Source organism: Aspergillus puulaauensis, chromosome 3 (genome assembly GCF_016861865.1).
Source record: "Aspergillus puulaauensis MK2 DNA, chromosome 3, nearly complete sequence".
Lineage (NCBI taxonomy): Eukaryota > Fungi > Ascomycota > Eurotiomycetes > Eurotiales > Aspergillaceae > Aspergillus > Aspergillus puulaauensis.
This window is the reverse complement of record NC_054859.1, coordinates 744533-757344: the sequence shown is the minus strand read 5'-3', so window position 1 is coordinate 757344 and position 12812 is coordinate 744533. Positions and strand designations below refer to the sequence as shown.

Genomic DNA, 12812 nt, shown 5'->3' with positions numbered 1-12812 from the left:
CGCCAAAAAGTGCGTGATTGCAAAAAGGAGCGGAGTAAGGCTGCGTCTCAGGAAGGAAGCCAGATCAGATGGAGAAAATCGACAATCAAAACGACCAGCCCACGTTCGTTCAGGCCCACACCCCTTACTCCGTAGACCCCAGGAAGAGCAGAGCATAGACTCAGGTCGCCTGGATAAATGACGTCATTGGTTGCCCGTGATTGAAGCTGTTTGCACTGTTTGCGGCTGTTTGCATCGTTTGTGATTAAGGACCCCTCGCCCCGCCTATTGGCTTCAATGGTTGCGTGGCCTAGTGGCGGTGAAGCTGTTGATGAAACCAGAGAGCTTCCTCGAATCCCCTTTCTTTGCTCTTTACAACCCATTTGATTCTTTTCCAGTGCTGCAGCCTTACAGACGATTCAATATGGCCGCTGAAATCCCCGCCGGTGGTACCTGGTTTGATACCATCAAGAAGTCTTTTGCCGACGTCCCGGTTGACAATGCCAACGACAATGGCATTGCTACCACAGAGTTCCTCGAAGCCGCCGAGTCTCTCACTACGCTGTTCGGTATGTCACACACACTCATCAGAGTCAGTTGAAGGCGACCGATACTGATTGTTTCTCGTATTAGACCTCCTCGGTTCCGCCGCATTCTCCCCCGTCAAGAACGACCTAACAGGCAACATCAAGGTCCGCATATCCCCCACATTTAACCGTCACTCGCGCTAATGTGCATTGTACATGCAGAAAGTTAGAGAGAGGCAGCTGGCTGCCCCTGGCGAATCTGGGACCCTTCAAGCCCTTGTGCTCAACGAATTGAAGACGAAGAAGCATGTTGCAGCAGAAGGCCTAGTTTGGCTTGTTAGGTTTGTGCCGCCCAAAGTCCAGAGAAGAGAGCCAAGACAGCCTTGGTCATAGCTTCAGCTTTAGCTGACCTACACTTTTTACTATAGAGGTCTCGACTTTACCGCCCAGTCTCTCCGTCACAACATCGACAATGCCTCGAAAGAGCTGTCCGAGTCTTTCCGTGACGCCTATGGCAACACCCTCAAAAAGCATCACTCCTTCATCATTAAGCCCATCTTCTCCGCAGCTATGAGCGCAACACCCTACAGGAAGGACTTCTATGCCAAGCTGGGCAGCGATGACGCCAAGGTTAAGGCTGCTCTGGAACGTGAGGTGGCAGCTCTGGAGGAGAGAGTGGCTATCCTGAAGTCCTTCCAGGACCGCAAGGAGGCCAAGTGGTGATTTATGTTTGATTGAATTGATATGCGAAGCGCTCGTGCCACATCTAGGTCATTTACCTTAGAATTGTATATATGCCCTAGCGACATCTCGATTACATAGCCGGACTAAATTAGACCAAGCAATTAAATACTCTGGTATTCGATGAAATAATCTATATGGAATGGATTAATCATTTCTCTTGTCCACGGCGCTGTCGTTGTATCAAGGCGGACGCCATTTGAACGTTATTTATAGAGGCCGTGCCGTTTGAGAGACTTTACAGTACGTATTTTTTGTGGAACTGCTTCTACGTAGTTTCAATGGGTTGTGGGGGGACTTGCAGTTCAACCCTATAGGCTGGAGTGATGTACCGGTAATGGCATATGTAGTATTTGATGCACACGACAAGTGGGGGGTTTTCTGGGGATTGATTATGGCTCAATCAATACCGAGTTTATAGGTAAACCACGGTGGTATAAATAGACTCAAGTATCTAGTGAAAGAATTAAGAAGTTGAAGATGCGCTTGCGCAGCATAGATTCGATGGTGCCTTCGGGGTCGATGGCAGGATAGTAGGGTATATCAAAATACAACGACTAGTACTCTTTGAGGAACTGGAAGACCTCCCCGGCCCGAGATGCAAAGGTGAAACAACCGACTTGTTTCTTGCGACATCATCGTGTAACAGGGGTGCTATATCTTGCTATATGTAGTCCCAAACAGGGAATACTGCAGCGCGGCAGGTGGCGGGCCAGCAAGGCCAGGCTAGCATCGGTGAGCAGTGAGCACATTCCAGGCGGCAAACTTGCAATACATTGTACATTGGTACAATAATAATGCGAGTCCATATCCGGCGAAATCTCCATCTCCTACCTTTATTTACCTAGACTGAAAGTTTAAACGTCGCTAACGCTGGCCCAGAATCTCATGCAGAAATTTCCAAAGCAAGGAACAAGCACGAGCTGACAAATTTGACAGACAGCCTGTCAGCCTGTCTACCGTTACCCGTACTATTAAACTTTGCATATCTTCGGTTATCTGAACTCTGAAGGGTTCTGACTTTTGCCGCAACAGCTTGACTCCAGGTTTCTGACTCGTAAGCCTGATCGCCTTTGATCTTTGATCTTTGATACCTGGTGGGCTCGATTGTTGATCGAAATGTCAAGTCCACTCGTGCGATGCCGTTCGCTGTTCGGATCTCATTCTCCACTCGCGGACTTGACGGCAGAAGCAGCACCGCTGTCTGCCGATCTCAGCGTCGATTCATCTCTGATCGCGGCGTGTTTGACTTTGATCTCTCCTGGCAATTGTTTCCATCGTGCAAAATCTCGCTTTTGGCGCGAGCTTGGCAAGCTTGTCGAACTGCATATCTCGAAAGTGAACCGTAGCTGTGTTGCGAATTGGTCTGCCCTCCCCTGGCAAACCGAGTGAAGGAGACCCATGGTTGAAGCAAGCCATCGTCAATATTCATCCATGGATGTCGGTTGGCAACTGACGGTTTCGAACATTCGAACATGCTGAATCCCGTCTCCGCAGTCCGCACCTTGACATGACTTAGTCGCGGAACCTGGTGGAAAGTGGAATCGTAGGATGGATCAACAAGAATCGCCAATTTGGAATTGCGCTGATCGGGCCGCCCACCGGCGTTTCAGCGAGAGGGAGGATCTCAGCCTCATCTGCTTTCCCCGAACCTCTGAGCCGTGTTCGGTTCGAGAAGGAGATATCAGATGTCTTACGATTTACGAATGAAACATCAAACTCAGGAGTAAGGATAACCGCCGAGTTCTGCAATCTGCATGGCCCTTAGCTCCGTCATGCAGAATGTATGTATGTGCATTTCCGTCAGGTGAAACAGCTGCAGAACTGGGGGGCCCCGCCAAATCGTCGTTCAGAGTGTCAAACCCAGGCCTTGGTTCCCGAGAAGGCTGAATATGTATGTACATGCTAACTTACATAATAATATGCCATCGCTTCTCATCGCCTTTACTTGCCGGGTGTTTACCTAGACTAGACTGGGCCGGCAACGTTGCATTCATGTTGGCCTCCACCAACCCAGCCCTCATTTGTGCATCTGCCCTATCTAATTACCAATGAACCACTCTCCGCGCCGCTATTCAGCCTATTCTCATGACTATTATTCTGCAGTCTGCACCTGCATGAGGAATGAAACCAGATCCAGTTTTTTTACTTCTTTACTCCTTTACTTGGGTCGCCAGATGCCGCTCTCGCCGTTTCGGGCAAACGCTATGGCCGCCAGATGTGGGCGTGTTTCCAACTTTTCGGCAAGATTTCGAACTTCCAAACCCACGCCGCTCGCGTAGCATGCACCTGGCCCCTGGGGCTAGGAGTATCTAACTCTTCTGCCGGGTACCTCCAAGTCTACGGACCACAAGAGACCTCGGACCCATGTTCTAACTAGGTAAGTGTGTGTCCCCGACGCCTCCCAAGGCCGCTTTTTTAGATTCTTGCTAAAACTTCCGGTCCAATGAATGGTCAGTCCACTGGCGATGCCGTTGCCCTACAAGCCTCTCAGGGACACAGGCTCAAATGACAAGTCGCACGTCAGTTACTAGTCCCACTTCCACCAGACAGTGGCACCTTGCATTCTGGTCCAGCCTTGGTCTTCCGATTCCATCGCCACTTAGTCGAGCTGATCTTCGTTCGGAAATGTCACAGGCTCACAACAAGCAAATCCTTATCTTTTCCTACCACCCCCTTCTTTTCTGCCATCGCTGTCACAACGAGCGTTGCCCTTGAGTGAGACCACCGGAGTTACGTGGTGCTTTCTCTCCTCCTAGAAGGAGGAAATGCCGTACGTAGTATCTCGACTCACGTCTATTTTTCAATAGGCGCCTTCCGGGGAATTGTTGCAAGATGTTTCCGCTGGAGGATCGCAGTCTGACCATCTTCGTCGTGACACTCGTGTTCCTGATAATCTCGTTCATCGCCGTTGCGTTACGATGTTTCGTCCGGCTGAGGTTGGTGAAGGCATTTGGTTGGGATGACGCTTTGATGGTATTTGCGATGGTATGCGATGCTTCCAGCTGTGATCACAAGCCGCGCGGGATGGTTGGACATTGAGGCTGATACAATTATAGGCATTGAATATCCTGTTTGCTCTGTGTGGACTGATAGGTGCTCGCTATGGTTTGGGCCGGAAGATGCAAGATTTCGGCACCCCGCCTCATACCATGATTGAACTCGAAACCGCTCTGTTTGTACGTCCGTCCACTATCAAATCGAACCCACATAATTTGGCCAGCGTGCGATTTCACTAACATCTTTAACAGTGGTGGTGGCTGGGCCAGACGAGCTACGTGATCACCTGCGTGGTCGCAAAAATATCCATCGCTTTAGCACTGCTTCGTCTCACGATAACAAGGACCCATAGAATCATCCTGTGGGGTGTTATAGCTGTTTCTATCGTCATCGGGCTGGTGTTTTGGTTCATTCTTACGCTGCAGTGCAGCCCCGTGGACCATTTCTGGCACCGGCTCACAAAATCGGGCACCTGTATAAATACAGACTACATCCTCGATGTTGCCTATCTGTACAGTGTGATAGCGACAATCTGCGATTTCATCCTTGGTCTTCTTCCTATTGCGCTTGTTTGGAGGTTGAACATGAACTCCAAAACTAAGACCGCGCTTGCTGGCATTTTGAGTATGGGATGCGTGTAAGTCACTGGCGCTCTATAGTTAAAGAGTTCGTGTCAGAGCTTAGCTAATTCTTCACCTACAGTGCTAGTGCCGCCGTCATAGTCCGAATTCCATTCCTTCATCATTATAAGGATAAAGAGTTTTTGTGTGAGTTTTCAAATCATTAGCTGTAAATGCTAGATGCATATACTGATGCATCTTGAACTCTCAGATGCCACAACGTCCATTTCCATTTGGTCGAACGTCGAAGCTGGTCTAGGCATCACCGCCGGTAGTCTCGTCACTCTGCGCCCACTTTTCCGCTGGTTCCGAGGATCATATTATGAGGGCTCGAAGAGCAGAACATATGGAAGGGCTGGTAGTATGCCTTTATCCAGCATGAACGGAGGCTATAATCCACGGCAAGAGCAGACGGGGAATAAGTACTGGCGGCCGGATCTTGGGAACCAACCTAACCACGGAGTCACCACTACTGTTCAGACGTCCCGCGGGAGCCAAAATAGCAGCCAGGAGGATCTCAACCCAAAGCAAAGCTCATTCTCTGGGGTTAATGTACAGAAGTCATTCCTTGTGACTACTGATCAGGCTTGATTGGGTCTATAAATAGTCGAATATATGTAATGTTTATTGGATAGTACGGTATAAATCCGGTAAATCGTTAGCAAATTAAGACACGCAGATGTGACCAAAGTCGATTGCCCGTCGAAAGCCCTCTAATAAATGGAGGAGCTGGAGAACTGGGCTGGGGCATATACGCTGTACACATGGAGGAGGCTAGAAACGCGGAGAATTCGAAATTCCGTCATCGCTGGCGGCACGTGGCGCTGGCCAATCACCGGCAACAACAGCTCTCCGCCCGGCGGCGAACCCAACCCTCAGCAAAATTATACACAGAGGTGGCTTCTTCGTCAATTTCCCTCTTTTTGTGCTGATTGCGGGTTTCTAGGAGGGTTTGGAGCCAAATAACTATACGCTTGTGTCCTATGAGCTATTGAATCCTTCTTTCTCTCTCGTTTGAAGTTAAGCCTCGTCTGGCCCGCCTGGTGGCCATTCGAATCTCATCATGTTAGTATCATAAGCTACCGTGCCGCGTCGTTGTCACTAACAACAACATTCAATCATAGGGCGAGACTCGTTGAAGATCCCCAGATCAAATACGCGTCGCTACACAACCCCATACCTACCCAGCTGCACACCTACGTCTGGCCGTTCTTGATCATCTGGCCAGCCTTCTTTGCCTTCTACCTCTCCCCCGAGCGCTATGATACGTACATCCAAGGACAGGAATGGACTTTTGTTTGGTCTGGATCGATTATCACCCTTCAGTCGCTCCTCTGGTTGATGACAAAATGGAATATCAACATCCGTACCTTGTTTACGGCGACCAAGGCCAGGTCTCCCGATTCTGCCCAGCTTATCAAGGTGATTCCAGAGGCCAATTCCGGCTCCGCTGAGATCTGTCGCTTGGTTCGGGATACACTGGGAGGAGTTACCACAACCTCGTTCTTGTTCCAGAAAAGGCGCTTCATTTACTACCCCGAACGTAAAGCCTTCGCGCCCCTATCTTACGTTCTGGATGCGGAGCCCAAGCCTGCCCTCAAGTCGTTCCAGGAGGCTAAGGGTTTCACCTCCAAGGCTGAGGTTGAACGCGTCCAGCATCACTATGGCGATAACACCTTCGACATTCCTGTGCCTGGGTTTATTGAATTGTGGCAAGAGCATGCGGTAGCACCATTCTTTGTCTTTCAGATTTTCTGCGTTGGATTGTGGATGTTGGATGAATACTGGTACTACTCCTTGTTCACTCTCTTTATGCTCGTTATGTTCGAGAGCACTGTTGTGTGGCAGCGACAGAGGACCTTGAATGAATTCCGCGGGATGAACATTAAACCCTACGACACTTGGGTCTACCGGGAGAACAAGTGGCAGGAAATCACTAGTGACAAGCTGCTCCCCGGCGACCTGATGTCAGTGAACCGGACCAAGGAAGATGGCGGTGTTGCGTGCGATATCCTTCTCATTGAGGGTAGCGTTATTGTCAACGAAGCTATGCTTTCTGGAGAAAGTACACCACTCCTTAAAGAGTCTGTTCAGCTTAGACCTTCTGATGATTTGCTCGAACCGGACGGACTAGATAAGAATGCTTTCGTACATGGAGGAACCAAGGTTCTTCAGATTACCCACCCGAACTCCACCAACGGCGATGAAGCACAGCAGAAGACGTCCAAGGTCAGTGCGCCTCCTGACAATGGGGCTATCGGTATTGTCGTGAAGACTGGATTCGAGACTAGCCAAGGTAGCCTTGTTCGCACTATGATTTACTCTACGGAACGGGTCTCTGCCAACAACGCGGAAGCTTTGCTTTTCATCCTGTTCCTCCTGATTTTCGCCCTTGCTGCGTCCTGGTATGTCTGGCAGGAGGGTGTTGCCAGGGATCGCAAGAGGTCGAAGTTGCTGCTAGACTGTGTTCTCATCGTTACGAGCGTTGTTCCTCCGGAGCTTCCCATGGAGCTCAGTCTTGCTGTCAATACCAGTTTGGCCGCTCTTAGCAAGTTCGCGATTTTCTGCACTGAACCCTTCCGCATCCCATTTGCTGGACGCGTTGATGTTGCATGCTTTGACAAGACCGGTACTTTGACCGGTGAGGATCTAGTCGTCGATGGTGTTGCCGGTCTAACCCTTGGACGCACTGGCGCAAAGGTTGAAAAGGATGGAGCTCATACTGAACTGAGCAAGGGCAACGGCATCCCGGCCGATACCACCCTTGTTCTTGCCAGCGCTCACGCTTTGGTGAAGTTAGATGAAGGTGATGTTGTTGGTGACCCAATGGAGAAAGCGACTCTTAACTGGCTTGGATGGACATTGGGTAAGAACGATGTTCTTACTAGCATGAGTGGGTCGGCGGGTGGCGCTCCTCGCTCTGCTGAATCGGTTCAGGTCAAGAGGCGCTTCCAGTTCTCGTCTGCTTTGAAGCGACAGAGCACGATTGCAACCGTCATCACCAACGACCGTAAGACAAACAAGAAGATCAAATCCACTTTCGTTGGCGTGAAAGGTGCGCCGGAGACTATTGGAACCATGCTTGTTGACATGCCGCCAAACTACGAGGAAACCTTCAAGTATTTCACTCGTAATGGTGCTCGTGTTCTTGCTCTTGCCTACAAGTATCTCTCCCCCGAAGCCGAACTCTCGCAGGGACGGATCAACAAATATACCAGGCAGGAGATTGAGTCCGATCTGACGTTTGCTGGTTTCCTTGTCTTGCAATGCCCATTGAAGGAAGACGCTATTAAGGCCGTACGCATGCTCAACGAGAGCAGCCACCGTGTCGTTATGATTACTGGAGATAACCCGCTTACTGCTGTTCATGTTGCACGTCAAGTTGAGATCGTGGACCGCGACGTTTTGATCCTTGATGCTCCCGAACATGATACTTCAGGTACTAGAGTGGTGTGGCGAAGCATTGATGATAAAGTCAACATTGACGTCGATCCTACGAAGCCGTTAGATTCAGAGGTCTTAAAGACGAAGGATATTTGTATCACTGGTTATGCGCTGGCTAAGTTCAAGGATCAAAAGGCTCTTCCTGATCTTCTTCGCCACACCTGGGTCTATGCTCGTGTATCCCCGAAGCAGAAGGAGGATATCCTCCTTGGCCTCAAGGATGCTGGATATACAACTTTGATGTGCGGTGATGGTACCAACGATGTTGGTGCGCTGAAGCAAGCCCATGTCGGTGTCGCGCTTCTGAACGGCTCTCCGGACGACCTGACTAGAATTGCTGAACACTATCGGACCACTAAGATGAAAGAGATCTATGAGAAGCAGGTGGGCATGATGCAACGCTTTAACCAGCCCGCCCCTCCTGTACCTGCTCAGATTGCCCATCTCTACCCGCCTGGCCCCGGAAACCCTCACTACCAGAAGGCTATGGAAAGAGAGGCAGCGAAACGAGGTGCAAGGAATGCGGCAAACCAGCCGGACGAAATCCCCACCATCACGTCGCCTGGTGCGCAAGCGTTACAGCAGTCTAATCTGAGCACTCAGCAACAACGCCAGCAGCAGGCTTCAGTGGCGGCTGCCGGGTTTGCGGACAAGCTTACTTCGTCCATGATGGAACAGGAGCTCGATGACACTGAGCCCCCAACTATCAAGCTGGGAGATGCTTCTGTTGCTGCGCCTTTCACCAGTAAATTGGCCAATGTCATTGCCATCCCCAATATCCTTCGTCAAGGACGTTGCACTCTCGTCGCGACAATCCAGATGTACAAGATCCTGGCTCTCAACTGTCTGATTAGTGCCTACAGTTTGAGTGTTATTTACCTTGATGGTATCAAATTCGGTGACGGCCAAGTGACCATCAGCGGTATGCTGATGAGTGTTTGCTTCCTTTCAATTTCTCGTGCCAAGGTAAGATCGTCATCTCACTGCTTATGGATAATTCTAACGAGTCCACAGTCTGTCGAAGGCCTGTCTAAGGAACGCCCCCAGCCAAACATTTTCAACGTCTACATCATTGGCTCTGTCCTTGGACAATTTGCCATCCATATTGCAACTTTGATTTACCTCTCCAACTATGTGTACAGCATTGAACCGTATGTTCCTTCCCGTTCTCTATGTTGATTTCCAACTCAACCAACTAACAATTTGCAGGCGGGAATCTGATATCGATCTGGAGGGCGAGTTCGAGCCGTCGCTGCTCAACAGCGCCATTTACCTCCTCCAGCTCATCCAGCAGATTTCCACATTTTCTATCAACTACCAGGGCCGTCCGTTCAGAGAGTCTATTCGCGAGAATAGAGCCATGTACTGGGGGCTGGTTGCCGCGTCCGGTGTTGCATTCTCGTGCGCAACTGAGTTCGTTCCCGAGTTGAACGAGAAGCTTCGCCTTGTCCCGTTCAGCAACGAGTTCAAGGTCACTTTGACCGTTCTGATGGCACTCGACTACGGTGGCTGCTGGGTAATCGAGAACGTTCTCAAGACACTCTTCAGTGATTTCCAACCCAAGGACATTGCTGAACGCCGTCCCGACCAACTCCAGCGGGAAGGTGAGCGCAAGCAGAAGGAGGCACTTGAGAAGGGCCCCGCAAATGGACAGCCAAGGGCCGCTTAGAATCCCCCTTTTTTTTTAAAGATTTTCTTTGGAGTAGGGGTAGCTCTCATGATAGAAACTTTTCAATCTGGGGATCACACCGACTTATTTGAAGAATGTAATTGTTAGTGTCTATTTTAGGTATATACGAATGGCGGAATCAATCCTACTAGACTTTAATTTATTTTTTGTACCGATTGCTGTAATTGTAGGTGTAAGGCTTATTTGTAGCCCCGGCAGCGGGGCGTAGATGGGTTCCAAGAATGATATTCTGCCTCAGGCGCCGAGACGCCGAAGCTCCGCCCCCTCAATCGCAGATCAGCGTGCTTGCTCTCCCATGCCAACCTGGAGCTGGAGTCCACCTCGGCTTCCTCTCTCACGATACATTTAGGCCCCGGCCTTCCTTTGTCTTCTTCGTCTCAACTTGTACACTACGTCCACCCCAACTCCCACCTCCCGCTTTCCGCGGCCTTCGTTTCCCATGCTACCGTAATCCGAGTTCACCATGTCCCGGAGGACGCTGGGTGGAGGTCGTGTTTTGGGCTCCGCGAACACTCGAACTCCAGCAGCGACTTTAACGTCTCCCCAACAAAGACCGAATATCCTATCTCCCTCCACGAGTACCCTTTCTCTCAATTCCCAGACGTCCGCCTCCCAGGTCTCGACCGAAACTCAAGATCTGACCTCCCGCATCTCACTCGAGAATGGAAGCGCGCCCATACCTGCAGCTCCGGCTGCGGCCGGTGCCCAGTTATCCTGCCCAATCTGCAGTGAGGAGATGGTATGTTCGACAGTTCTGTTTCCGTGCTTGTTGTGAGATCGTTGCCAAATATGGATAAGACCACGTCGCTAACTTCATCCAGGTTACATTGCTACAGTTAAACAGGTATTCAACGCAGCGCCTATCCCACTGTTACCCCTTGTGCTACAACTAACACATATTCGCAGGCACCTTGACGATATCCACCAGAATCTAGAAGACGACCGACAAGATGAAGTTAAGGATTGGTTCAAAACGCAAATGGAGAAAGCCAAGCGCTTCCAGCCGCTGGCCGTCCTCAACCAGAAGCTCAAGGGCCTGGACGTATTCGAGTCAAACGAGAACCAGCAAGCCTTAACGGGCGCGAGTCGACCGCCTGGTCCCTCGCAGAACCACCCGCAAACTCTCACACTTGAGCAACAACAACCAAGGCCGCTGGATCCGGAGGATATCATAACAAAGGAGCATTGGCAACCTCGCGGATTTTATGATTCTTGTCTAGAGCCATCGTGTGGAGAACGTTTAAACGCTACCAATGGGAGTGTGAATTGTCGGAAATGCGGGAAGTTATTTTGCGAGGAGCATACGATGTATCAAATGAAGCTTTCGAGGTCAGCGCAACATGAACCCGTTCGGGGGCTGTGGTATAGGGTTTGCGAGACTTGCTATAAGTCGCGGGATGGCTATAATGACCATAACGGTATTTGTTCTCACTTTGGGTTAGGAAAAGCAGATTCTAACATGTGGTAGGCCTGATAAGGGACCGAATGCACGAGTTCAAGGCCGTGAGGAAGCCGAATATCGACAAGTCTCTGCTTGAAGTCTCGCGGCTAGAAAAGCGTCTGACAAGGCTCACTCAGCTACTAGCTAGTCTCCCTCCGGAGCAGTTGCAGCCGAACAAACTCTGGCCAATTCCGTTCCAACATGACGAACGGAAGGCTCTCGAACAAACAGTCATTAGCTGGCAGGACGATGCGACGGTTCCAAGGTGTCCATTCTGTCAGCAGGATTTCTCAAGCTATACTTTTCGACGGCATCACTGCAGAACTTGCGGGCGAGTTGTGTGTGGTGATGTTTCAACGGGATGTTCTGTTGAAATGCCGCTAAGTGTGACTCCATGTATGTGCTGTAAGCGACCTAATTTTGTCCCATGCTAACAGTATTTAGTATCGAAGGCCTATGTGGAGAAGTCAGTCAAGGTAGGCTCGGTACCTATCGATGTCAGACTCTGCAAAGAATGCAAGTCAACGTTATTTGACAAACGTGACTTTGATGCGGACCTTGCGCGGAAGCCTGCAGATGTCAGAGCATATGAGAATCTGAGACAGTTCGAGCGGGGGATTCGACTTCTCATGCCTAAGTTCCAGAAACTGCTCACAACTTTGCAGTAAGTTCTTGGGATATGCCTCGCGCTTATGATATTGACTGATTTTTTTTTTTTTTTACAGAAACCCAAGGCGGCCGCCCTCAGCCGCTCAATTAGCCGATGCGGCGAAAGTTCGTAAACGTTTAACGGATTCTTTTACTCAATATGATACAGCCGCTAGGCGTATCCGCGACTTACCAACGGACTCTCCAACCCAGCAACGCCTCCAGAAAGCAATTCACCAGCAAGCGAGCAATTTTCTACATCTCCATATGCTCCCTCTGAAAACCTTACCTAAAATCCTGAAACATACCACACCAAACGGGAATCAGCCGATTTCTCCCGGAAGCCCTAGTAATGTGTCAACTGAGGGCCATCGGCGACAAAACTCAGCTCTGGTTTCCATCAGAAATGGAAACGCTGCGGCTAGCATTAGCAATGCCAGCATAACGAGTGAAGCCAGTAGCGCTGTATCTGCGCTCGAAGCAGAAGAAAAAGCGCTGCGTGAACGACTGATCGTGCTAGAAGAACAGAAGTTTTTCGTTTCCGAAATGATTGCAGATGCGAACCGACGACGGAAGTTCGACGAGGTCAGCAGTCTTGCCATGAATATTGAGGATCTTACCCGAGAAATAGACCGGGTCAACGGCGTGCTTGACGGTTTGGACTTTGAAGGTGCCTATATGGGTGCGCAGCAAACATAATACTTAACATTCCTGCTCACAGC

General features: G+C 50.1%; 4 protein-coding genes across 4 annotated transcripts; all 4 read left to right on the top strand.

Moving 5' to 3' along the window:
• Positions 1-310: 310 nt before the first annotated feature.
• On the top strand, positions 311-1229 carry APUU_30317A (GLTP domain-containing protein; the record flags this gene model as incomplete). The annotated part of the gene is made up of 4 exons (XM_041701397.1): positions 311-548; positions 613-671; positions 729-847; positions 935-1229. 4 exons carry the CDS (start codon positions 311-313, stop codon positions 1227-1229), a joined length of 711 nt encoding a protein of 236 aa, XP_041554286.1.
• Positions 1230-4082: 2853 nt separating this feature from the next.
• On the top strand, positions 4083-5458 carry APUU_30316A (putative integral membrane protein; the record flags this gene model as incomplete). Its single annotated transcript, XM_041701395.1, has 5 exons — positions 4083-4235; positions 4307-4426; positions 4499-4884; positions 4950-5014; positions 5079-5458. The coding sequence occupies 5 exons, from the start codon at positions 4083-4085 to the stop codon at positions 5456-5458; spliced, it is 1104 nt and encodes a 367-aa protein (XP_041554285.1).
• A 472-nt stretch (positions 5459-5930) lies between these two features.
• On the top strand, positions 5931-9980 carry APUU_30315A (ion-transporting P-type ATPase SPF1; the record flags this gene model as incomplete). The annotated part of the gene is made up of 4 exons (XM_041701394.1): positions 5931-5932; positions 5992-9277; positions 9326-9462; positions 9521-9980. Coding segments are annotated over 4 exons (3885 nt in total).
• Positions 9981-10464: 484 nt separating this feature from the next.
• PEP7 (putative vacuolar segregation protein (Pep7)) lies at positions 10465-12789 on the top strand (the record flags this gene model as incomplete). The annotated part of the gene is made up of 6 exons (XM_041701393.1): positions 10465-10740; positions 10823-10845; positions 10908-11419; positions 11470-11838; positions 11887-12106; positions 12168-12789. 6 exons carry the CDS (start codon positions 10465-10467, stop codon positions 12787-12789), a joined length of 2022 nt encoding a protein of 673 aa, XP_041554283.1.
• Between the last annotated feature and the right edge of the window lie 23 nt (positions 12790-12812).